The sequence below is a fragment of the Acanthochromis polyacanthus genome, chromosome 7 (assembly GCF_021347895.1).
Source record: "Acanthochromis polyacanthus isolate Apoly-LR-REF ecotype Palm Island chromosome 7, KAUST_Apoly_ChrSc, whole genome shotgun sequence".
Lineage (NCBI taxonomy): Eukaryota > Metazoa > Chordata > Actinopteri > Pomacentridae > Acanthochromis > Acanthochromis polyacanthus.
Window position 1 is genome coordinate 20,086,058 of NC_067119.1, and position 25,353 is coordinate 20,111,410.

Genomic DNA, 25,353 nt, shown 5'->3' on the forward strand with positions numbered 1-25,353 from the left:
GACAAAAGCTCGGAAGACATCTGTTTTTTTTTTAAACAACTGTACAATCTACATGTCAATTCCTGCTATAGGAAACAACTTGATGAAACATCCATAGTTGTCTATTAACTGTATGTGTTTAATATGACATCGACATTCATAATGTTTTTTGCACGCATGCACAATAGATCTAATTGTATCCATGTTGCATTTAAATAGCCATCTAAGACATCTAATGTGTTCTAATGATTTAGTCAACTATCAGCTGCTTATTATATACAGAAATTCTCCTTTTAAAAAAAAACCTAATAAGTTTTGTAAAATATGTAAAAGAGCACCATCACAATTTGCAAAATGTTTTAATAAACATTTCAAACTCATTTTAAAATCTATTTAAAAAACTACAATTTACATACTGTTCACAGCAAAATCGGTTTAACAGTTCTAAATTTCACTTTAATTCAAGCTTCAAGCCTACTTATAATGCAAACGTTCTATGAAGCCATTTTTACCATTTGTTCATAGATGAAGGCAACAGACAATTTAAACATGATCAGTGGTCAAAACAACAAAGGAAAAAAACTTAACACTGAAGTGCTTGTGATTCACATCAATCACTGCTGCATCATCAGTAGCTTTTGTTTTTGATGCTGATCCTTTGAGCTGCCTCAATCTTGAAATCCCTGACACCTGAAGGAGAAAATCAGTTATTTTTTTTTAAAGCCCAACAATAATATACCATATTAGTGAGTTACAATGTAATATGTAAATGTGTGTGTGCTGGCTCACCCTCAGTGAGTGCAGTACCATCAGAGGAGAGGTGCCAGTATCTGCGATCGCTCTGTCTGGCTTGCTCTCCATTCACCGCACTTAAGAAAGGTCCCCACAGGCTGGACTCCATCTCATACCTGCAACACAGCATCAGAGATTCGTCATATAGAACTTGCAAAAAAAGACCTGAAATGCAATGGCATATTATACGAACTTACGTGAAGCCGACATGTTTCCCCTTGAGCAGTTCGAGGGCCTCCAGCAGGGAGCTTCCCTTTGGCACATCCACAGAATAAACCGCTGCTGCTCCACTGGATGTCACCACCTCCACCGTCACAGCCACATTGGTCTCAGTTGGTAAAACCACAACAGGATCTAAGGGCTCCAGCGTCAGAGTGTCTGCAGGAAGGTACACAACATGAAAAAACAATATAGACACAACCTGGAAACACAGCAAACACAGAGGAAGTGACGTTGTACATACTGTTCTCATTGAGGCACTCCTTGCTTTTTACTGTCAGGTAGGATTTCTGATGGAGCGCTGGCAGTGTCTGCGATATGGCCATGGGGTTGTGGTAGATGTTGTTTCTGGCAGCTGTCCTCATGGCCTCCATTGAGGCAGAACATTCTGCAACCTCAGTGCCCATTGCCAGTAAGGCCTTGAACACATCAAATGAGTACATTTCAGCTACCATTATTTAGTTTTGTAAGATTTCATGTAGAGAAAAGTAGAAAATTTGGAAATATCCTTACTTGAACTGCAAGACCTGTGCTGAACTCATTGCCAATATGACCATCAGGTCTACGTGAAGCCAGGAGCTTCTGCTTGATTTTGCTCAGAGCTGTGTCGAGCTCAGCACTGTTTTGTGCATGAGAACCAGAGTCCTTCACACACTGGAGAGCCATTCCAGCCATCGCATAGGTATCTATGGAGAGAAACGGGATGAAACATGACTGCTGGACAGACATAGTCTGTTTCATAACTAAACTAGGGACTAAAAAGCTGTTCATGTTTCCACAGTACCTCAATAAATATATATTTATTGATCACTTTTAAAGCTCGACAGGGTCTGGCCTCAAGCTATATGTCAGTCAGCCCTACTGACTGTTTAGAAATCTACACTTAAATCTAAGACTGACTGTATCTGTGTCTACTTTTAAATCATTTCTTTAAACCCAGTTTTACAGATGTATTTTGATGTAATGCTGTCTTCATTCTACTAGTTATTTTTTATTATTTGATAGGCATATTTATTGCTTTAAGTATTTATTTGCATCCGTTGGTATTTGTTGTATTGATTTAGTTTGTAAATCTTTTACTATGGTCAACTTAGTTTCTCCTCTGTTACCTCTGATCTTTTTCTGTCTGGCCTTCTGTTGTTTAGTGATTTTCCTAAGTATCCTCTTTTTATGACCTATCTATAACTTTGTAAACTTTGCTTTTAAAAAGTGTAAAATAAATCTAGGTTTTATTGTTAATGTTATTACATTAGTGGGGAGCATTTCTTGAAGCAACAACTTTTACAGCACAAACTGGTGGTGTGAACAGAACTGAGGTTAAGAATCAAGAACCAAGCACTGAACTGGATTGACACACTATTTACATTTAGCAGAGAGGAGACAAGTATGAAAACAAGTTTAAATTTGTAATTAGTACAACAACTATAAAATTTAAGGTCACTGTTTTATCCCAGTGTCTCTAACAATTGTGTGCACTAGGAAAATGTATCTGCGATTTCAGGATTTTTCACTTTTTGTGAAATAATAATCACAGAAATTCAACTTTCTTCATTATAACTTGCAAAAAAAGACATTTGTTTTTAGTTCTATTTCTTCTAGCCATAGCTGTGCTGTTTCCATAGAGGTGCAGTACTTTATATTGCAGTGAAAACAAGCCCAGTGACTTAAATGTGATGGGCAAAAAATGCTAAGAAACTGCTTGGCATTCAGAGGGTTAATGGACTATTAAGTAACTTCATGGACTATCTGTTGTATGAAATATGAGCCTGAATTCAGTGCAGTAACAGTGGTTCTCTTTCATACTATCTCATTCTAACATAGACAAAGGCCATTCACAGTTTTCCACAGTAGAAAATTCAGTCATTTTAGAATTCAAGATGCTCCTGTCTCCTGGATCCCGTCTGCTTTATTTCTACACATATTTTATTTCAGATTCATATTGACACTTAAAGACAACACTTAGGCATGTTTCACTCACCAACACTCTCAGTGTCTCCATGTTTGAAATGCTCGTGTTCTACAGCTTTGATGAGCTTGTTGCTGACATGGTTGTTGACCCTGATGCCGCTCGTGCAGAGAGCGAGCACACCCAGAGAGTACTGGTAATAGTTGGTCAAAGGGCGCTGGCTGACTGCAAGGAGGAGAGAATAAGTGAAGCAAATTACATGAAAACGTGACTTCACAGTAATCTTTAGGATCATGGTAGCCAATGTGATTTTTACTGCAGTTTGTATGGATTTAGTTGCTTTGCCCCTGCAGGATTTACCAACACCAATGTACCAATTGTAAAATGTTATCCTGTTTCCTTTGGAATGAGCCAATTCAACAAATTCAATTTACTGTCTTACACAATTTCTTGAATTTCTGTTCTGAAGAAATATCTACACACAGCAGACTCTAAACTCCTGCAGTAGCACACAGTGAAAAACATATATATATATATATATATATATATATATATATATATATATATATATATATATATATATATATATAAACAGCTATTGGCCTCCAAAAGATTTCCTACAAGCAATGTGCTCTTTCTCTTGCTCCATCTGCTTCTTCAGGTGTGTCAGCAGCGTCTCGCTCTTCTCACTGACAGTGAAGGTGACTGTGTTCAGGTCATAGCAGGACGACTTTAAAGCTAGAGTGTACAGCGCCAAGAGGCCAGCCACAGGTCGACTGTTAGAGAGAGAGCTGAGAATGACAGTGGAGATAAAGGTTCAGGTGAAAACATCAGTGGACATTAGTTTACTTGTGCTGAAAACAAGCAGTGACGAATGTGGGTACTAGTAAGCAGAGCAATACCTTTGAAGGTCATTATGCAAATTATTTTTCAGTTTATTGAGGTGTTCGCTCTCCTTAGCAAGGTTGTGGGAATTAGAAAGGCGTAACGCCAAGTGGACACTGGGATTTGGAAGTCCTTCCTGCGTCTCCAAAGAGCGAAGGAGGTTCTTGTTGAGGGACAGCAGCAGCTCACGGTTGGATCCTTCAGTATCTGGGATAAAATGTTGACAAGGTAACAATGTTTAAAAGGCCATTTGATATATATATATAAAAAAAGAATCCTTCAGAATCAACAGTTTTCTGTTGCTGACATCAACATGAACCTTCGGAGCATTGCAAAACCACAACAGCTGCATCAGCAGTCATGACAGAGACCACTGAGATTAATGTGCAGAATCTTCACTGCTGTCTTCCAGCTCCAAATAAATGATCGTTTACCATCAGCATTAATGACTAAAAAGGTTTAAAAAATATATAAAGTAGTTCTGGTGGTTTGGTAAAATTGCACAATGTTTTTTAATAGCTGGGCAGAATGAAGATAATTGAAATTTGTCAAAAAGGATGTTGCAAAATCTGAGAATGTCCAGATTGATGAGTCAGTGGATTTTCAAACTGGGTTGCCTCAGAGTTCATGAAGAATTAGTAAGGACAGCCAGATTTTTTTTTTCTATTTCTTTTTTAGCTTTAGCTGATTGGCAATACAGGGTGACCCAAAAGTTTGGAAACAAAGTTTAACTGCAGTGTCTATTTGAATTGGGGGTGCATGTATTCACTCTTATTTTACCCATTTTTGTTATAACATAATAAAATAACTTAAAAGCATAGTATTTGCCGAGTGCAATAACTCGGAAGAAAATTAATAGAACCATAAGGTCCAGGTATGCTGGAGGATAACTTCAAAATGCAGGCCATCAGTGTCAGATTTCAAAACTCCTGATGGTAAAGTATCTGACAGTTTTAATTTTTTTTAAACATTCAAAAGTACTATGAGGCAACATTTACTGGCCAGTTTGAGGAACCTTAAGCATGAATGAAGATACATTCCAGAAGATACCAGTGTGACCAGTGTAACCAGTTGGTGGAAACGTTCACAACTTTGTATAAGAAACAAACATGAACATGTCGAAATATGTTTGTTTTACACTAATCTGTTACTCTTCTGAATATATCTGTGGTACTGATTTATTAAAATAACATTATATTATTTGGATTATAGACTTTTCATTTGTTTCCAAACTTTTGGGTCACCCTGTAGGAAGGTTGTGTCTTTTTAAAGTTACTTACCACATGGTTTGCTGGAGGCAAAAGCCAGAAGGCTTGTAATAACAAACAAAGGCAGCATTCTGTGACCTGCAGGTTAACAAAGAGAATAAATCAACGTTTAAGCAGCATCAGAGGTACATAAAAACACTGTTAAAGACTGCTAAACAGATGTCAGACAATAAAAATGGAAATAATTGCAACACATTTTTTAAGCTACTGTCGCAGCAGTTTTGTAATGAGAGTTGAAGCTTGTTTAAGTTAACTGTAAACAGCAGCGTGTTTACCTGCTCAGAGTTTCCTCCGTGAAGAACCCCAGCTGACTGAAGAAACGAGCGGAGACAACAGCTTCTCGTACTTCACTGTCACATGACTGATCATCTGAGATGACAGAGCGGTGAAAAAGTAAAGAGGTCCCTTTAAACACAAGCTGCGTGTCTGAACATAAACAGGAAGTTTCACAGAATTAACTGGTCAACGGCGTAAACTCGTTTCTAACGGACGGCGAATGAAAACTGGTATTTTAACGAGCTGTAGATGATTTTAATGAGGCAACAACAACTTTACAAGCGAACTTTGCTTCTGAATCTAACCAGGTTTTAAAAGAATCAACATTTTGTGACAAGTCGTTTGTCCGTAGAAACTACATTTCCCACAATTCAGCTAAGTTACCGAAGGTAACATACGCAGTTTCTGCGGGAAAAGTCTTTGTACGCAGTCGATTGTCCACAACAACTACATTTCCAACAATTCATCTAAGTCATTTAACGTAGCATACGTACTTTCTGTGGTGAAAAAAATGTAACAGCTGAACTGGAGTTAACTACATTTCCCATAATTCCCTGCGCTACTGAGCGTAGGTACGCACGTTCTAGAACCTTGACGATTCTTCTGGCGCGACTCACGTTTCTGAATAGCTAGCTAACGTCAGCTCAGCCCAGTCTACCTTCAGGGCAGTTCACACCACAGGAAAAGACCATTTGGGGGCTATTTCAGCTCAACGGTTGTATCATAATATTAAATTAGTCGGACTTGGGCCTGCAGAGACTGCTTTAGTGCGGTAATAGGATTATCCCACGGGACAATAATGTAAACTGAGCGGAGGCAAGCTAGCAAAACGTCGACCAGCAACAAAAACAGCAAGGGGCAGAGTAGCTGCACAGGTCGGTCTTCAACGCTGTGTTTCTGCTTAACTTATGCAAAGTTGTTATTCTGTGCAGGGATGAAACTGCCATTGTGTGTTACAGTGTCGCGGAGTAACAGACAGTTTTGTCTATAACATCATACTAACATAGTCATGTAACTATGGCGTTGTAGCTAGCTACATAACAAACAACTGACCCCGTGCAAACACATTTATAACTTGTGCGTCATGTAGGTTACAGAAAGTGTCTATATTAGCTCATCTGACTGGTATCAATACTGATCTTCCAGATCAGATCCGTTTATAGTTACCTTTCCCGCGTGTCTCTTGAAACCATTTCATCGACTGGATCACCATGCATCACTCTGCTCCCTCAAGCAGTGAACTGGGGTTTCTGCCAGCCATGTATTCATTTTCAGGCCCCACCAGCCTTCCTGAATTTGATCTCGGATCTCCTAGTACGTCTGGACACCTACAGAGAGCAAGAGTCTCCAACAGGTATGTAGCTGATGCTTAGAAGGATGTAAACTACCTTGCATGCATTTTGTCAGAAATACTTTGGTAACATTTAAAATATCTTGTCAGTCTAAGGTTGACATGCATTTTCAGACACATCTGTCTCTGTCTCACAGCAGCTGGGAGACAAGATGCCTTAGGAAACACAGGAGGAGAATAGATGATGAGTAAGTGAGAGATGTGTAGAAAAAAACACTTGGCAATGCCTGGCATAGTCACAGAAAAGTGTTAAATTGAACTCCTAAGACTTGTTTATATATTTCTGGGTTAAATAAGCACGTATCAATATTTCATTAGGGGATGCAGTGCCAAAAAGAGGAGGCTAATGTTTGAGGCAGAAGTGGAAATTTCAGGGAACTCAAGCTCTGGCGCTCATTGTGACTGGCCTACAGCAAACAGCTGCCCTCCTCTGTCCACACAACCAGACAGCCCTGCACTTCCACAGCCCTGCCCAGCCCCTCAGCCCTCTGCTGCCCTGACCCGACCTGAAACAGAGAGCTCCTGTATGGAGATAGAGGCAGCTCAGAGGAAACTCCAGGAGATCGAAGACAGGTACACAACAGTCAAGGTGTGACAAATCTGTGTTAGTGATTGTGACATTAGACTTCTGATACTTACAGTTAGGCAATCTGGAATCTATCTCTTACAGGTTAAACAAGTGGGAGATAAAAAATTGCTCAGCAGTGAGTTTTTTGACATCTTTCGTCAATAGAACAAACACAAAGCTACCACACTCACTTCCTTGATAGACAAACACAAACGTTCCATACTGACACAGAAAGAAACATGAACAAAGTAGTACTGAAAAGTACTGTTGTTAAATGATACAACATTGGATTTAGTTAAAGAAAAATGAAAGGTGATACTTTGTCTAAAACAGTCATTGGGAGTTCATTCCAACATAGATTTGTACAGAAGAGAGATACACCTTCCATTACAGAATACTTTAGTTAGACAAAATCTGCTCTAAATAGAACCGTATGGACAATGTATATACACTTTGGGTACAATATTATCTTTTATTGTCTTGCAATATTATTGTTTTGGTAAATCAGTAAAAGCAATAAATGTTTTTTTTTATGTTACTTAATTTAGATCTACAATTTGTTGGTCATCATTCTAAAATTTAAAGAATTCAGAACTGTTTAAAATAGATACAATCTCTTACAAGCAATATGAATCGTTTTGATTGAAATTTAGGAAGTATTTCATTCATGAAAACTCAGGCAACAGCATTTATCCACATCACTAATCCCTGTGAGTATATACACACGTGGACAAAATTGTTGGTACCCCTCAGTTAAAGAAGGAAAAACCCACAATTCTCACTGAAATCACTTGAAACTCACAAAAGTAACAATAAATAAAAATTTATTGAAAATTAAATAATCAAAATCAGCCATTACTTTTGAATTGTTGATTAACATAATTATTTAAAAAAACAAACTAATGAAACAGGCCTGGACAAAAATGATGGTACCTCTATAAAAGATTGAAAACTATTTGACCAGAGTGACATGATTAACTCAGGTGTGTCATTTAATTGACATCACAGGTGTTTCCAAACTCATAATCAGTCAGTCTGCCTATTTAAAGGGAGACAAGTAGTCACCCTGCTGTTTGGTGAAAAGGTGTGTACCACACTGAACATGGACAACAGAAAGCGAAGGAGAGAATTGTCCCAGGACATCCGAAAAAAAATTATAGACAAACATCTTAAAGGTAAAGGCTATAAGACCATCTCTAAACAGCTTGAAGTTCCTGTGACAACAGTGGCTCATATTATTCAGAAGTTCAAGACCCACGGGACAGTAGCCAACCTCCCTGGACGTGGCCGCAAGAGGAAAACTGATGACAAATTGAAGAGACGGATCGTTGGAATTGTATCCAAAGAGCCCAGAGCAACCTCCAAAGAAATTAAAGGTGAACTCCAAGGCCAAGGTACATCGGTGTCAGATCGCACCATTCGTCGTTGTTTGAGCCAAAGTGGACTTCATGGGAGACGACCAAGGAGGACACCACTGCTGAAAAAAACTCATAAAAAAGCCAGACTGGAATTTGCAAAAATGCATGTTGACAAGCCACAAAGCTTCTGGGAGAATGTCCTTTGGACAGATGAGACCAAACTGGAGCTTTTTGGTAAGGCACATCAACTCTATGTTCATAGACTCAAAAACCAAGCATACGAAGAAAAGAACACTGTCCCTACGGTGAAACATGGAGGAGGCTCAGTAATGTTTTGGGGCTGCTTTGCTGCATCTGGCACAGGGTGTCTTGAAAGTGTGCAAGGTACGATGAAATCTGAAGACTATCAAGGCATTCTGGAGAGAAATGTGCTGCCTAGTGTCAGAAAGCTTGGTCTCAGTCGCAGGTCATGGGTCTTCCAACAGGACAACGATCCAAAACACACAGCCAAAAACACCCAAGAATGGCTGAGAGAAAAGCGTTGGACTATTCTAAAGTGGCCTTCTATGAGCCCAGATCTGAATCCCATTGAACATATGTGGAAGGAGCTGAAACATGCCATTTGGAGAAGACACCCATCAAACCTGAGACAACTGGAGCTGTTTGCTCATGAGGAGTGGGCCAGAATACCTGTTGACAGCTGCAGAACGCTCATTGACAAATACAGAAATCGTTTAATTGCAGTGATTGCCTCAAAAGGTTGTGCAACAAAATATTAAGTTATGGGTACCATCATTTTTGTCCAGCCCTATTTCATTAGTTTGTTTTTTTTAAATAATTATGTTAATCAACAATTCAAAAGTGATGGCTGATTTTGATTATTTAATTTTCAATAAATTTTTATTTATTGTTACTTTTGTGAGTTTCAAGTGATTTCAGTGAGAATTGTGGGTTTTTCCTTCTTTAACTGAGGGGTACCAACAATTTTGTCCACGTGTGTAGACTATATCTTTCCAGTCTACAGGCTGTTCAGTATTTTCAGTTTCATTCTCTTTACATTGTCAAGATATTTCTCAGCTTCCTTTTTAGCATCGTAGCTCTGCCCCCGTTTCTATCAGCCACACACAGTTTGTTTCAGTGGAAGTGATGGGTTTGGCGGGTTACGTCACAGTATATTGTGATACGAGTACACACTGTATTCCTTTAAGTTTGCCATATTGATGTATCCTAGAATAACACTGGAGGACGATGACGAGGATGAAGATCTGGATGTAGAGCCAGCTCAGAGACGGCCGGTGCTGGTGCTCTCTGACAGTTTGAAAGAGGGTCTACAGCGTGGCATCAGTGACATCCTCCCCCACACAGTAGCCCAGTCTGTGTATGTCCTCCTTACTTTGTTATTGGAACATTTACTGGTGAATGAAGCAACAAGTCACAAAGTCCCGACCTAAAGTAACTTGTGTTCCACTGAAGAGAGTTTCTTCATCAAGAAGCGCTAAACTCATGTTTTTCTTTCTGGTGCTAATTCTTGTCTCACTTGCTTCTTCTTTTTATTTTTAGGAGCCACTCCTGCATGGAGCTGGTTCTTTGGAGGCCACCGGACGATCCTTTCTGTCGGAGGCTGAAGGGCTCATTACAAAAACAGCGCAAACAACAGACAGTATCTCGGCAGCCTCCTACTCCGTGTCCATCTCCCATCCCTCACAGTCCCCTCAGCCCCTCTAGTCCACCTGCAGACACACACTCTCCTCTGTACAGTTTTCCTGTGGCCCACAGCTCTGGGGAGGAGGACATGGAAATGTAATAGTGCTTATTGACATTAAAAGCCATGCCAAAGTAAAAGGCTGGACATGATGTCGTACAAAAGACTGAAGGACTCATTTCAAGCTGGTCAGTTTGGCAAAGGCACTTGGCTTTCTCTGAACATTGTGCTGTTCTGAACAGTTTGTACAACGCATCATTTGCTTTACAGTCATCCAGTTTGTTTCCTGATTTCAGTCCCAGATAACTACACATGACATGTAATAACTGACCTAATTTAACAGTTGTATCAATGTACATTTTAAGGTCTATAGACAGTCAGCCTTATATAACCTGTTTTATACAACTTACAGGATTAACCTTTGCCCTTAGAAATAATTTGTACATAATTTTGCCAAAGCCTTGCTAATGACACACTGATGCATTGTAAATCTGGCTTTGTTCTTTCCTAAATGTTGTCGTCCAGCACATGAATTTCCTTGTGCAGCTTCTGGGCATTACTGACAGAACACTAAAGTCGTTTTTAAGTGCTCAAAAGACGACTTCCTGCTTGCAGTCATACTTGAGGTGGAAAGGTTATCTTCCTCTAGTGCTTAGCAAGTGTGCCAGCTTTGAGAAATGTGTAAGGAAGTCGTGGCAATGCACATTTGTATGATATGATATTCATATGTACATAACCAGAATTGCAGCAAGCCATTGCGTGTTATTACTTTATATTTGTTTTTTAATAAACGTACATTCTTCACATAAAATTTCTGAACGGCAAAGTTTCATTGGATGAGGTTTTGCTTGATTTTTAGCTTAAAATTAAAATTTACAGTCGGATAACAGAATGAAACAATCTCCAGTTTGTTACACGGAATTAAAGGTGTATTTATCAGTTCAGCTGAAGCCAACTGAGCCACGGCTGATATTGATGACTATGTGTACTTAAATGGTGACGTCATTGTTATACAGATATGCACTGGTCTGCAGGCACATTTTTTTAAAAACATTTTGATACCGGAGGAAGTCCTTAAAGCACAACCGCTTCAACTTGGGTAAATACCTAAAGAACAGAAGTACGACTAACATATTTAATATAACATACTGCTTGTGCAACAGCAGATGTGATTATTAAAAAACCATCTCTTCATCAGTCCCAGTACATTTTTTATTAATATATTTATCATGCATATTAAATGGCAAAGACATAATTGTATTTGAACTTGCCACAAACCATTATAACATTTTTAACTGTCCAATTAAACATAGAATTACATTTATAGAAGGGCCATTCAATGTAAAATCAACCAAATACAAGAACTAATGTATGTTTAATTAGCACATGCAACATCTTATCTTCATATTAAGAATATTTTCAGAGTAAACGGCCAGCAAATTACAAAGGAGTGGATTGAAATTTTGCCCATTTTTATTTGTGTTTGGCTTTCCAGCAGTTTTGAGTCCTCGCAACTTGTGCATGAGGGAGCCACATAGAAATTTCAGGCCTGCAAAACTGGTATTAATGCTCAAAGTTAGTTCTAGAGAAAATTGTGCTAAAAAAATGAGACGTCTTTAGATTGTGACATCTGGAATGGATTTAAAATTGATTTGATAGAAGTTTTAACATAGCTAAGGTGTGTTTTTCAAGCCTGAAAATTAAACGTGTGTATCTTCTGTACTTTAGAAGTTATTTGGGTTAAAAAATTACGGACAAAAATATGGCAAATTCTAAAGTGTGAAATTTTGACCCACCCCAATTTACTTAGAGGCCCTGTAACTGGGAAAATATTCATAGCGTGAAGAATTATGCATGGTTTCATTAAATACGCTGCACAATATAAGCTATTGCACAAAAGAAATCATCTGATTCTGAGATGGTCAGGTGGGAGGCACTGAATTTTCATGGACCCAGAAGGGATTCCCTCAATGACCTGCCAGCTTTATGAGGTTATTTGACATAACTCACATGATCCTCAGCTTCCAGAAAAATGTCAGGTCATCACTCATGTACAGTTCACTGCAACTGTAAGCCATAAAGTTTGACTGCTTTAACACACAGGAATGTGATCTAAAGACTGCATCATGTCACTATGACCTGCATGATCTGCTATCTCAAGCACAAGGAACAGTCAATGATTCATTTCCATGGCCACAGAGCACTGACTTAAGAACCTTTTGAGGTTTTAACAACATTATGTCACTGGTGTGCACTGACTCACACATTGTAAGGTTTCATGTCCTTCACTTGAGACTGTCCTGACTGACGATTGGCCCACAGTACCGGCACTGTCTTGACCCTGAGCGATCTGTGAAGGAGACACCAGTACTCGTTGTTAAGACGTGCACAGAAAATGTTTTTAGCAGTTTTAGAAATAATTTGCAGTTTATTTTGAGCAAGTACTGTTCGGTAAAAGAGCATTTCATATCAGACCCACAAGTGCCATGCTTCTTACCGACCACAGCAGATAGTTTGATTCTTTTTTTTCCTTTGGTGCTGCTTGATAACAATGGCAGTTGTTTTGTTTTTTTTCTTAAGTTGTGTAAATATTACCATTCTAATGCTTTATCTGTTACTGACACAATCTTTGGGAATATCAGGGCAGTGAATCAGCATCCTTCACTGGAAATGTTTCCCACAAGTTCCTGATGATACCACTGTATATATTTTATATTTATTAATTTATTTTTTACAACGTGCTGCCCTCAATTTTCAACAGAATTATTACTCAAATTAGAACATAGCTCTTTTGCGGTGAGCTGCTTTGTACGCTATTTTATCATGCTTGAGATCTATGTTAAGATATAATGACAAATTTATTGGTTTCTTCAATTCACACGCTTCTTAGATGATTGAACTTTTTATCTAATATAAATCCTTAACGGGAATACTTGACCTTAAATGCAGCTAGTGGCTACACCGAAAGAGGGACAAGGCAGTTATCAGCTATAACCTGCTAATAAAAGAAAGTACTCACAGTTGTAAGATATGATCCTGATAAATCTGAAGGGACTGTAAATGGAGGAGGTGGACTCCACATATAGGCCTGATTTTCCACACGGAGCTGCTTCACTCTGCTCTGGAGGTAACGAAGAAGCTTAAATGAAGTCACATCTGAGGGGCTCTGGGAGGCAGCAGAGTCCACAGCATGGATGGACAGAGAGCAAACGGATTTCTGAGCTTCCTGATGAGAGAAAGCACCAGAGAGACAGTATTCCCGCAAAATGAACAATATGTGCACTACACCGTTTTTGGTACTTATATAAAGGAGTTGATGTTAATGTTCACACAGGAACAGAAAAATATATACCTTCATACCAAACATCATTTCTCCTTCACACTGCTCAGGCTTTCTGTGCCTCTCCTCTTGACTCTTTGACGCTTTTCTGGAAGACAAACAAACTTCCACTAGAAAGATTGTGAAGTATATGATTTACACAAGGAGGTTTAGGTTTACATGTCACATCTATGGCTTAAGCTGCATGTCACAGTGAGTTGAGGTGAGATCATGCTCTGTTAAACACAGACAGCTGGTTAGTATGTCTTCTATTTTTCACATACAGTGATGAGTTACCTGCCCCTTAACAACTTTGCCTTGCACCTGTGGGATGGTACAAAGCAGCGCACAAAGTAAAAACACAGCATGGAGGAAGGCTTAAGTATAGCAAGTATGAAAAAATATTTGCTTCATACAAAGAACAAACATTATGGGGCTGCATTTTCACTGACTTTGGAGGATTCAGTTTTCATGTTGAGCCTGTTACCTTTCGAGTTCAGCTGTGAATTCTTCCTCAAACTTGCATGCCAGACGAGCTGCAGTCTGCTCCTTCCACTCTGCCATGCTCCTCTGAACCTGCCTGAGCTCCAGGTCTTTGGCCTTCAGCTGCTTGCGGAGAGATGCTGCAACTCCTCCACCTCCCTCAGCTCCTCCATCAGTCAAATGAGCCCATCTCAGACTGCTCAGCTCCTCAATGTGTTCCTGCACCGATGTTACAGAGTACAACATTTGTGCAATGGTGTAATTGATGTGGTTTTGTCTTTTTGTGCTGATGTGAGCTCTACAAAGTGTGTAAATTCATACTTGAATGAGACGCTCTTTTATAGAGTTCAAGGCTTGATCTCTCTCCACCCTCAGCTGCTGCCTCTGGATGCTCAATTCTCGCTCCTGAAAAAAAAAAAAAAATTTGCAGACATGTATTCCTGATTGCATTTAACGTGTTGCAGGCACAGTTCAAATTATACCTTGTCTTTTCTCAGATGCTCATTGGTTTGTTTCTGTGATTTCAGCTCCTGGTGTAGGTGGCTAACGAAGTGCTTCAGCTGCCCTCGTAGTGTTTTCAGGTATGTGAGAGCCTCAGTGCCCGTAAGACTGCAGAATATAAAGATAGCACCACTGGAAGCTAATCATCAAGAACCCCATGTTGTTAACAAAATATTCACTTCTTTCTAATTCAGATATGTACGGAAGTCAGAGCAGAAAATTGTACCTGGGAGATAGTTTCCCAGCACTTTGTTTGGCTCCACTTTGTTCCACTAAATGGTTTAGATGCTGGCACTCTGCTACCAGCTGCTGGGCCCAGTGTCTGAGTTGCTGCTCCATCTCAGCTATGACTCGGTGATGGCTGCTCTCCCTTTCTTCTAGCATCACCCGGAGCCTGTCAGTCTCTTTCACTGCCAGCTGAACATCCTGCTCAAGGCGCAGAACTGCCCTCTGACTCTGTTGTGACCACAAACCACCACCGTGTCAGCTTTCTATAACTTGCACATCTTCACATCACTGCAAATGGCTGCTTTCTGTGGTTTTCCTGTACCTTTGCCATATGTCTCTGCGATCGCTGCAGCTCAGCCTGGTGCTCCTCTTTCAGCGATTTGCAAATCACAGCCAGCAAAGACTCCTGCTCTCTCTGCTGTGCACAGCGTTCACTTTCTAACTCCTGCACTTTCTTGCAGATAAAACAAAATTGTGCAAAGACAGCATGAAAATGTCTTCAGATTTGCTTAAGATGGTACTTTTACATGTCAGGGTTGTGAGTCGTCTTACTGCTTTTAATTCCACCACTTGATGTTGAAGAATCAGTGCTTTACTCCTCTCTTGCTGCATATCACTCCTCAAGTTTTCCAGGCTTTTTCTGTGCTGCTCTTCCAGTATCCCACGGTGAACCTGTACTGCCTCCACTTTTTCTGCTTCATGCTTCCTCCTCTCTTCCTCTACAGCTTTGTGTACCTAAATGGGAGCATATCAGGCATATAATGCAATCGTGTTGGAAAAGCCTTGCATGTATCTGTCAGCGGATTACGAAAGTACCTTTTCCAAGGCTTCCATATGCCACTCCTTTTCACATTTCTTTGCCTCTTCCCTCCACTGCTGCAGAGATTTCCTCAGCTGGATGACTTCCTCCTCTTTCAGCTGCCAGAATCGAAGAGGATTACATCTTAAAAGTAAGCCGGTGAAGTATTTGTACTCATTGTATATTGCAGTAGCCACGGGAATAACAGAGACAAGATAGGGCTCACTTCCCACTTGTGGTGCTCAAACGTAGCATATAGTTTACAATATGCTCTCATGGCAATGTAGTGTATTTTATGTCAAGGTACTGCGTTGTTTAAGTCAGTATAGTCACCTGAATGGAACTTTGCATGGACTCAATGTGTCTTGTGAGAGACAGCATCTCTTCTTTCAAACCATGTGCTTTCTCCTCCTCAGCCTGCTTTTTAACCTGAAGATGAGTGACAGGTATCAGTATTTACACTTTTCAGTTTTCTTTTTGGATTTGCTTCTCATGAGCTAAAGCTAACATGAAAGACAAAGTAAACCTATTAGGTTTATCCTATCTTAGAAAAAGTATTTGTACAATAAGACAAACCTCAGCAGCTACCTTCATTCTGTGGGTCTGCTCCTGGGCTTCCTTCAGGGCTTTGGAGTGCTGGGTTTTCAGGTGCTGTAGCTCCCCCTTCAGTCCATCCCTCTCTGCTTGGAAGGCTCCACATTGTTCCTTTAAATCCAGCAACTGCAGCTCTCTCTGGGCCAACATTTTCTCCAGGGTGCCTAACCTGTCCTTACATTCTCCCAGCTCACCCTGCAGCTTGCTCACTTGAATCTCAAGTGTCTAACAGTAAGAGAGACAACAATCATAGTGACACACGGATAAAAATGTTTTGTTTTTTTTCTGTATTAGAATTTTGTATGACAGAAGGTGCTACCTCAGTCTGTTGGTTTTTCTGCATCAGTTTTTCCTCCAGACAGAAACATCTGTCCCTCAGTGAGCTCTCAGCGTCTGTGGCTCTGTGAAGCTCCTCACAAGTTTCCTCGAACTTCTGCTCCAAGATCATACAAACACATATCCAGTGGCATTTTAGAAACAGAAACTAAATGTGACATTTACTGATGAACAAACACCTTCTCCCTGGATGGCATGATGATGTTTGCTTTACTGATGAAACTTAAAAGACTATAATTAATTAGTTACAAGCTTTTAATAAAAACACATAATAGTGATTTTTTCATAAGGTAAAAATCTTTGAATTCTTAACTGCAAGTACTACCAAAACCATTAATAAACCGAAAAATTAAATGGTTTCAAATTTTTTACTAATGATTCCACAAGAAACACAGATCATTGACATCTAACCAAAAATAATGTTGCAGTTACAACTTTGTTTTACTGTACTCACATACTGTTTGAATAACCTTATTATTATACACACATACAGTTCAGATTTTTTGTCTAGGGATTATATATAAAAAGGCTTTAACCCTGTACCTCTTGCACGGACTCAAGTTTCTCTCTTGCACGTCGCTGCTCAGTAAACAATTCTGTTTTGGCATTATCCAGCTGTCTTTCCATCTCCTCCCTCTCCAGCACTGACATTATGACATTGTTCTGTTAGTGGATCAGAGAAACAAAAACAAAAGTGGTGTTATGAGAAAAAAAAAAAAGACAATAAAACTAAGAACTAAAACATATGTTTCTTGAGTCTCTTTTTATTACCCGGTTCATGCAGGATCCATCCTTTGGAGTCTGTTTACATGAACTCAGTGTTGGAAGATCTTTTTCCATAGCTCTAACCTCCAGGAGAAAGGACTCTTTCTGCCTCTGGAGCTTCTGTATCTGGCAGCTACAACACATACAATGTTGTTTTACTATCTGAGAGAATTATTCTTTATGCAGAACAGGATTATGTTGACACAGTGAGCTGTTAGCCAAGTTGATCCGTACAGCTCTGCATGAAACAACCAGTAGGAGTTGATTTTCTACCTAACAGACTCCTTCTCCATCCTGCTGTCTCTCAGAACAGACTCCAAAGTCCTCTTGTCTTTCTCCATCTGTGCTGTCTCTGTAGTCAGTCGCTCTAATTCCTGCAAGGCATGCTGGGCCACAAGCCATTAACTGTGAGCATTAGTGACACCTCTAAACACAGTTTTCTGATAAACAACTGAAGATGTTTGACTTTTACCTTCCGTTTCTGTAGAAGTTCAGAGAGGCAGAGCCCAACGTCTTTTAACTGAGTCCTCTTTAACCTTAGTGCCTCCTCTTCTTTCTCACATTTCTAAACCACACACAAACAGGCAAAGCAGCACCTCTCATCTCATACACATCCACACAAGCAAATTTATCCAACTGATATAAAAGCATTTTTCAAATTAAACTAATTAATATATTAAAATACACTGGGAGGTTCTTTCTTACTTGTCGGAGGTTAGAGAGTCGCTCTTTCAGCGCGGCCCAATCGGACTTCATCTTCGCTGACGTCCTCTCAGGCCTGGACCTCCCGCTGCAGTGGATAATTTCTTCATCTGTGTCCTTCTCGTTGTCACTCAATGAGCATACAAGTCTGGGATACACAAAAATGTAGTGTATAATCTTAAAATCTATTTCAACATTTAAACAAATTAATAAATGATTGGATAAAATAACCTTTTTCTTTTTTTTTTTTTTTACCCGTAAGTTCCTATCTTGTCACGTTGAGCTTTACGTATAGACAGACTTGTGTTTTGTACATGTCCACAAGAAGATGTCTGGACTTTGTAAATAAAGATGGGAGACAAGTTCAAATTAGTTTTATAATGCGGACTCAAAAAGAAATCCACTGTCAGATCTTGCGTTACCCGATGTAGGCTGAGCATCGCTTTCTTCCTGTGTGGGTGTGTCATGGTCACTCTGGTTGGTACAGTCGTCATTCATGTCTGTGACAGACTGAATAAGAGCTTGCCATCCTTGGTGGGGACATACAAGTTATGTTTATATATAATTTTATACATACTCTGGCATTATTACCTTCTACTTTCAAAGAGTTTGTTTCCAAGTTTTATTTATCTTAATTTTCAGTTTGTCACATCAACTGTTTTGATAGTAGTTGTATTTCAAATGGTTCCACTTTTAAAATGGGGCTCACTTTCCATTATATTTGCTGTTGTTTCTTACCTGGCTGCTTGTGAATGTGACGCCTGACTTGCTCTGTGGAGACTGTATCGAGGTCACTGTCAATGGACACGGTGTCAAAGCTACACACAGGCACTCCTGTAACAAAAAACAAAAACAAAAAAACAAGCAGCCTGCAATCACTCTTTTGAGTTAAGAGATTCCCAAAAGCACTAAACTGACTGAGCTTACAGTTTGGTACCTGCCAAACACCTGGCCGTAAGAGAACAGCTGTTGTTGTGCTGTACATTTTCATGGTCTGCTGCAACCCCTGTCCTGTGAGAGACTGAAAGGAAGGTGAGAAAATGAAAAGGTACACAGGACTGTAAAGAAATCAAGGCTGTAGCGTTGTAGAAAAGTGCTGGAACTAGCAATATTGTGGAAATTTTACGATACTTCAGGGATAAAATGTAAGGAATATGGGTCAGGTTGCTCCTTGGGAAAGTTGGGTCAAAGGAGAACACGAATGTATTCTACTAAACAGATCAGTGGATCTCAGCTATGCCTTTACTCAGAAGCCAAAAAATGTTCTAAATTTTGTTGAGATGAAACAAAGACATAGGTAGGGCTGAATAACTCACAAAGGAAACCATGTTGATTAATTTGACAGATATTGGGACTGCAATATGCTGCAGTCTACACCAAACAAGCATGTTAGATTTGACAGGATATGATTTATGAGCTGTGGCATTTTTGTAGCACCACAATGTTCATTTAAAATGGTATTTTGTGACACGTTCAACCTTTACCAGAAAGCTGCAGTTCCTCCAGTTTAGATATTGCACTTATCCATACTGTGAATCTGATAAGATTTGGATTAACTGTTCAACAGTAGATGTAGGTTAATCATTGCTAAGATAAGCGGGCTTTACATAATTATTGCTTAATTATCTGATTCACAAGATAGGACATTAATTATATTCATGCATATTTAGGTCCACTCAGCATCCTTCTTCACTGCCGGCCATACTCTCCCTGCAGTGGCTGAACGTCACTCATGTTTGGGACCACTGGAGCAGGTTATGTGTGCTATAAGTTAGCATTTTGAACTAAAGTAAGTGCAAAAGTTCGCATTCAGAAGTTTCATCCTTTGGGGGTAAGAAATGTGCTCAGTAAATTTCAAAGCAATATGTCCATTTGAGGTGGAAAGAGGAAGGAGAGTCTGTATGTTACATTTGATGCTGTAGGTTTTCTGATATCAATTCATAGGTTTCAATCTGTTTTTGAGATAGGGGTAAGGACGGAGGTGTTTTGACTTGTCTATTGTTTTTGACAAAAATAACTAAGCAAAAGTCCCGGAACTTGAATATCCAAGTTAAAGACAATCTGTCAAATAGCTGTAAACAACCTGATCTGGATCAAATTGTTGGACACACAGATGGATAGCCATCTGGATGATAGATTTGGGAAAGCAGGTGGGTCTTTTTCTCTTAATCCTCAACCACATCACCACTGAAAACTCAAGACCATGCTTGACTGCTCTCTGTTGTGTCCCAAAAATGTAAGAAATGCCAGGTTGTACATACCACTAATATATTATCCCCAAGCCTCTGTAGTGATTTGTATCTCCCTGCAGCTCCCGTTTTCTTACCAAAATGTGATGTGTTTACTCTGAAGCTGTCAGAGAGACATTTCCTCCGTTCCTTTCTTTGACCTGGCTTATTTGAGAGGGAACAGTGAGCAGTCACTGTGTCTTTACTCCATTCTCCAATTGTTGCTGATGATCTTTTGTCAACAAGACTTCGTCCATTTTGTTCATTCTGGCAATCGTCACTAGCTAACATTTCCGTCCTCTCATCCTGTTCTTCCTTGTCTAGCTCTTGCATACTACTGTCTGGCATAGCCACTTCCACCATCTCCTCTTTAAAGCGTCTGACAAAGTCCTCAGTACAGACGCTGTCTGACGGAGGGTATGTTTCTTCTGCCATCCCTCCTTCCTCACAGGTGTCTCCAAGCAGTTTCTGTAACCTCCAGATGACCTGCTCCCTCCGAGATTCCGTTTCCTTCTTGTCTCTGTGTAGCCTGTTTTCAGTTTCCTCATGAGTGACATGATCTTCCCAGCAGTCAGTGGTATTCTCTGGGGTGAAGCAGAGGAGAGATGGTTTGATTTTGTCTAAAGGAAAATCTCAGCCCTATTGCATTTTTACTCTCAACAAAATAGAAACTGAACATGCAGTGTTTTGTTAAATTGTATCCATTCTTTTTATTATAGGAGATTAAATATTTGTTGCTGTAAAACACACCATCTCTACAACAGAATGGATGTCATGAAACAACCAAGGATGGGAAGATTGAGAGTAAAGTCACAGAGCAAAAATCACAATCATGGGTCATGAGCGTGTGACTTAAAAAGGTTGTCTTTACTGCCTTGTGGCTTGGTAAAGCTGACAGACATTTTGGGAGAAAGGATCATGTTATAGGACACATTGACCCATAACTGTCTGAAATGATTTCTTCAGAGAAAAATAGTGGATTTGTGGACATTTAAGTGCCTGTCTAAAGCAGCGTGCAGCAACCAATAGTTTGTTCTCATCTTTCTTGTCATCTGCGGCATCATTTCATCTAAATAAAGCTGCATTTTAAAGTGGTCGTTGGACAAAGGAGCTTCTGTGTTCTGGACACACTATTTGATCATTGTCCTTTAAAACCACACCTGACCAGGCTGTGGATTAACTCAGTGGCTGAGAATTTGTCACTGGCTGAACAGCTCAAAAGCCTTTTGGGTGCAGTTGACCAAATGGAACCCTTTCCCAACAATAACAATAGAAATTAGATTTTTACATCTTCTTTAAGTCAGAAAACAAGAGTATTTGCATGCTATATTTCTATTTTTCTTCAGTCTATAAGCAAGTATTAAAGTGGCTTACTCTGACATTTAACAGGTTAACCAGACCATTTATGTATTTACATACCATTTACATACCAACTTGTTTACTTTTTATTTTGTCTAGTGCAAATTTAAATGTCTATGTTGTCAACAAAAAAATGGTGACAAGTAGCAATTACTATTTCTAATACTGTATGCTGTTCTCTTGTTAACCATGCCTGACGTGTACGTCAGCAGGGTTACTGCATTCACTTCGGTATCTGGCTGGCCGGGTAAGTATGTATGTGTGTATGTCCGTTCAGATATCTCTGCAAGTGCTGAAGTCAGGATAATCAAACTTGGCACTGAAGATCAGTCTAAGGTCCCCTGCTCAGTTGTGGAGTTAGAGGTCAGCAGATCAAGGTCAAGGTCACAGGGGTCACTTAGCACATTTCTTGTTGAATGATAGGGCCATTGGGCGTGGTTCTGCCATCTACTGAGGGCTCGTCTAGTTGTAATAGCACCGATACTTTCAGGCATATGGATTCTGTAAAGCGTCTTGAAACAATTTGAATTGTAATTGGCGCTATATAAATAAAATTGAATTGAATTGAATGCTGCAATATTACCTGAGGTTTGCTCCATCGTTGGAGTGTGCATCAGATCAAGACAAGACATGGGAGTGTCATTTGTTTGACTTGTACTTCCAAAGCCTGTGTCTTTGCTCAGAGCTTGACTCCACCTGAGAACAGCTAAAAAAAAAAAAGCGCAGAAAACACAGTTCACCACATGAATTCTACAATTTCATTTAGCAGACGCTTTTGTCCAAAGTGACGTACAACACAAGCAAGAATTCAGACATAAGGAAAAACCTGTAGTAAGTGCAAAAAGTGCTTCAAGTGTGATTGGTCAAAGGTGTTGCCATCAAGTTGCAGAAGAATTGCCAACCCCCCCCCCCCCCCCCTTTTTTAAACTTTGTCAGCGCTAAATAAATGCTGGGTTTTGGACCACCTGACTTATTCTACCCCTAAGGCGGAGTCAGATTAAGTGCCTAGGTGTTCTCTGAACAATTGAGTCTTCAATTGTCTCTTAAAAGTAGAAAGGGACTCAGCAGAACACACAGAGTTTGGTAGATTGTTCCACATGAAATCTTCAGATTTAATAAAAGGTGAGTGCATGAATTACCTGCATTGCTGCAATCATGCTCCCTGGAAATTGCATCATGTTTATGTGGCAGGACCTGCACACATTAATCACACTAGCTGAAACAATGTATTTTTGATTACACATTCAAAAAGACAAAAAAAATAAACAAAACAGACCTGCAGCTGACCAAGCTCAGCATCCATCGCATCTAGGAGGAGGTCACAGTGGTCCAGTTTGAGAGTCGGGGTATCCACTCCAAACACACTGCTGGTGTCAATGGGATCTATGGCATAAGGTTTAACATGAGAGGGTGTAAACAGCCAAGAGAGTGGCAAATCCAAGACACAGCGGTTCTGCTTATGAAACTTCATACCAATACAAAGAAGCTTGTCAGCGTCTCTCTCTGCTCCATCATGGCTGCTGTCTGACATGTCCGTTAGCTGAAGATAAATATGCAGAGTGTCAGCAGTACCACACACAGATCCATCCCCAGTATGTACCAGTGGTTCAGGCTGACTGGGCAGTCGTAAGTAGTGGGGGGTTTATGTTGCTCAGTTGTCCAGGAAACCAGGACAATTTAGCTTGTTAGCAAGCCAAACTGACTTCTTTTCACCAAGGAGACCATAAATTCTTGTCTGTCTCTCCCACTCCCCAAAATGACCATTCAGCCCAGGAGCTGTGAAAGTTAATTCCACCTTAAAACCCTTGTGCAGAAGTTTCCTCCCAAATGTTTAGCTAGCCATGACTGAAATGACTAAAATCTACCAGGGTTAAAGACTGTTTTTCTCAGGTACGTCCACACAAGAATATTCACATACGTAAGCCTTTAACATCAGTGGCGTTTGTATTTTAAAACTGCACATATAAGTGTAGTTAATGTCACTGACATAAATATATGCACACATATGATGGAAAACTGACTGTTAGTCTAAATCACAAAAGCTTACTAGCATGTCTGAAATTTTAATTTTTATGTAGTTAGCTTAAAAAAAGACAATTATATCACATTTAGAATCCCTAAATCACTCAGTTAAAATGGCACAGCCTCAAACAGTCGTAAGTTACTCACTTTCAGGATTAAACGCAGAGACCGTGAGTCTATGTCGGCCTTCACTCTTCAGAGCTGAAGTTCTGCTGCTGGAGGTTTGATTGACGGGAGCTCAGGGTTGCCCTGGAAACAGCCAAACAGCTCGCGACTGGTACACATGGATACGTCCCTGCGCACGCACAGACTCGGACTGAAAACAACAAGCAGAGCGGGAAGCTGCTGTCGACAAACCATGTTTCATTCACAAGAGACAAAAAAATGTGTGTAAATAAACACAATGTGATACAATACCGGAATAAACTGAGATTTTGGGATATTTTGCTTTGATAAGACTTTCTTCAAACTAGTGGAAAGAAAACATCCAAAATACAAGCTCAGCTATGGGTAATCATAATTTAATGTTGAATAGATAAATATATTTTTTTTTAAATTAGATGAATAAATGAATCAATAAAGATATCCATAAATGTAATAATAAAAAAAAAACGGTTTTGTTTATTTGTCTTTTACTTGACACTTTTATTTATTTTAGAGAACTTCTTTCCCCCTTATTGTAATATTTAATATTTATTTAATTTAATATTTATTGCAGGATATGTTTTTGTTTTCCTAATATTTATTTCTTTTAGGGGGCTTTATTTCCTAATGTCACATTCATTTATTTCAGGAGACTTTTATTTTCTAATATCACACTTATTTTAGGGGACTTTTGTTTCTACATATCATATTTATTGAATTCAGGGGGCAGTTAATTCCTAATATCAAATTTATTTATTTCAGGGTACTTAATTCCCCCTAATATCACATTTATGAATTTTACTGGACTTTTATTTTCCAATATCACTTTTATTTATTTATTTCAGGTTACTTTTTTCCTCCTAATATCTCAATTATTTATTTTAGGGTACTTTTATTTCTCAATTTCACATTTATTTACTTATTTCAGGTGACTTTAGAGGTTTTTATTTACTAACATATCACATTTATTAATTTCAGAGGACTTTTACTTTCTAATGACGCATTTGTTTATTTCAGAGAACTATCATTCCCTACTAGTGCCACATTTATCACACAGCTCTTTATATTTTCATCTGTTAAATTCCAAAGGGTTATACAGGTTCAAAACCAAAGCAACAGGGCCACAACAGCACTGAATCTCAGCAAAGTCCTCATACTACATCGGGCTGCAGCTGCAACACCCTAGGCAGTACTTAGGCAAAGACTGAACACAAATTAGGCCCTAGAGAGATGTACATTTGGGGGTAACAACTGTCTTGATGCAAGTAATTAACTGGAGAAATTTCATGGTGACATCTGTTAGTTTTCTCTTTTAAAGTGCTTTCCAAATAGAACATTATGCTATTTTATAATACGTGTTTTCATAGGTCATTTTCTTCTATTCTGAGCCAGAAATCTCCCCCTCAGTAGTGCTGGACATATGTCAAAAGTTCCAGTTGTATTTCTATCTATATTCTATAAGTCTTTACCAAGGTTTTTCATACATCATCATAACATTTGTTCATCTTAGCCACTAAATTTAACCTGTAATCAAGAAGAAGAAGTGCAGACCACATAAATTAATCACCA

The 25,353-nt window shown here is 39.3% G+C and overlaps 3 protein-coding genes across 9 annotated transcripts; 1 reads left to right on the plus strand and 2 right to left on the minus strand.

The window, feature by feature from the left end:
* Window positions 1-322: 322 nt before the first annotated feature.
* Window positions 323-5,417, minus strand: tcn2 (transcobalamin II). Its single transcript, XM_022222275.2, has 10 exons — window positions 5,325-5,417; window positions 5,062-5,127; window positions 3,799-3,988; window positions 3,518-3,687; window positions 2,969-3,121; window positions 1,504-1,676; window positions 1,235-1,409; window positions 969-1,149; window positions 769-887; window positions 323-669 (listed from the first exon to the last, which is right to left on the minus strand). Exons 2-10 carry the CDS (start codon window positions 5,117-5,119, stop codon window positions 608-610), a joined length of 1,281 nt encoding a protein of 426 aa, XP_022077967.1. The 5' UTR covers window positions 5,120-5,127; window positions 5,325-5,417; the 3' UTR covers window positions 323-607.
* Window positions 5,418-6,536: 1,119 nt separating this feature from the next.
* On the plus strand, window positions 6,537-11,115 carry ccdc117 (coiled-coil domain containing 117). 4 transcript variants are annotated; one of them, XM_022222276.2, is made up of 5 exons: window positions 6,537-6,679; window positions 6,814-6,864; window positions 6,995-7,249; window positions 9,834-9,980; window positions 10,163-11,115. In XM_022222276.2, the coding sequence occupies exons 1-5, from the start codon at window positions 6,537-6,539 to the stop codon at window positions 10,404-10,406; spliced, it is 840 nt and encodes a 279-aa protein (XP_022077968.1). In that variant the 3' UTR covers window positions 10,407-11,115. The 4 variants fall into 4 exon arrangements, with proteins under 4 accessions (XP_022077968.1, XP_022077970.1, XP_051806400.1 ...); XM_022222278.2 differs by having other exon boundaries at window positions 6,817-6,864; XM_051950440.1 differs by having other exon boundaries at window positions 6,564-6,679; window positions 6,817-6,864; window positions 7,123-7,249.
* Window positions 11,116-11,502: 387 nt separating this feature from the next.
* On the minus strand, window positions 11,503-23,915 carry si:ch211-102c2.8 (trichohyalin). 4 transcript variants are annotated; one of them, XM_022222272.2, is made up of 29 exons: window positions 23,788-23,915; window positions 23,092-23,158; window positions 22,895-23,001; window positions 22,758-22,812; window positions 22,202-22,324; window positions 20,358-20,843; window positions 18,969-19,052; window positions 18,770-18,865; window positions 18,454-18,561; window positions 18,287-18,368; window positions 18,035-18,179; window positions 17,802-17,894; window positions 17,603-17,715; window positions 17,336-17,462; window positions 17,108-17,227; window positions 16,548-16,661; window positions 16,223-16,453; window positions 15,968-16,063; window positions 15,652-15,753; window positions 15,388-15,570; window positions 15,158-15,289; window positions 14,834-15,063; window positions 14,589-14,715; window positions 14,428-14,511; window positions 14,111-14,325; window positions 13,921-13,947; window positions 13,657-13,732; window positions 13,324-13,530; window positions 11,503-12,654 (listed from the first exon to the last, which is right to left on the minus strand). In XM_022222272.2, the coding sequence occupies exons 2-29, from the start codon at window positions 23,147-23,149 to the stop codon at window positions 12,541-12,543; spliced, it is 3,735 nt and encodes a 1,244-aa protein (XP_022077964.2). In that variant the 5' UTR covers window positions 23,150-23,158; window positions 23,788-23,915; the 3' UTR covers window positions 11,503-12,540. The 4 variants fall into 4 exon arrangements, with proteins under 4 accessions (XP_022077964.2, XP_022077963.2, XP_051806392.1 ...); XM_022222271.2 differs by having other exon boundaries at window positions 16,211-16,453; XM_022222273.2 differs by lacking the exon at window positions 11,503-12,654 and having other exon boundaries at window positions 13,331-13,530; window positions 13,665-13,732; window positions 16,211-16,453.
* Between the last annotated feature and the right edge of the window lie 1,438 nt (window positions 23,916-25,353).

What these genes read in the sequence shown, in the direction of transcription:
- tcn2 (XM_022222275.2), bottom strand. Translation starts at nt 5,119, where the DNA reads ATGCTGCCTTTGTTTGTTATTACAAGCCTTCTGGCTTTTGCCTCCAGC. An exon ending in TTGCATAATGACCTTCAAAG is followed by an intron (nt 3,688 to 3,798) that starts GTATTGCTCTGC and finishes TGTCATTCTCAG; the next exon opens with CTCTCTCTCTAACAGTCGAC. An exon ending in GCACAGGTCTTGCAGTTCAA is followed by an intron (nt 1,410 to 1,503) that starts GTAAGGATATTT and finishes GATGTGTTCAAG; the next exon opens with GCCTTACTGGCAATGGGCAC.
- ccdc117 (XM_022222276.2), top strand. Translation starts at nt 6,537, where the DNA reads ATGCATCACTCTGCTCCCTCAAGCAGTGAACTGGGGTTTCTGCCAGCC. An exon ending in AGAGCAAGAGTCTCCAACAG is followed by an intron (nt 6,680 to 6,813) that starts GTATGTAGCTGA and finishes TCTGTCTCACAG; the next exon opens with CAGCTGGGAGACAAGATGCC. An exon ending in AGGAGGAGAATAGATGATGA is followed by an intron (nt 6,865 to 6,994) that starts GTAAGTGAGAGA and finishes ATATTTCATTAG; the next exon opens with GGGATGCAGTGCCAAAAAGA.
- si:ch211-102c2.8 (XM_022222271.2), bottom strand. Translation starts at nt 23,149, where the DNA reads ATGTCAGACAGCAGCCATGATGGAGCAGAGAGAGACGCTGACAAGCTT. An exon ending in AACGATGGAGCAAACCTCAG is followed by an intron (nt 20,844 to 22,201) that starts GTAATATTGCAG and finishes GCTTCACCCCAG; the next exon opens with AGAATACCACTGACTGCTGG. An exon ending in GACTCTCTAACCTCCGACAA is followed by an intron (nt 17,895 to 18,034) that starts GTAAGAAAGAAC and finishes TGTGTGGTTTAG; the next exon opens with AAATGTGAGAAAGAAGAGGA.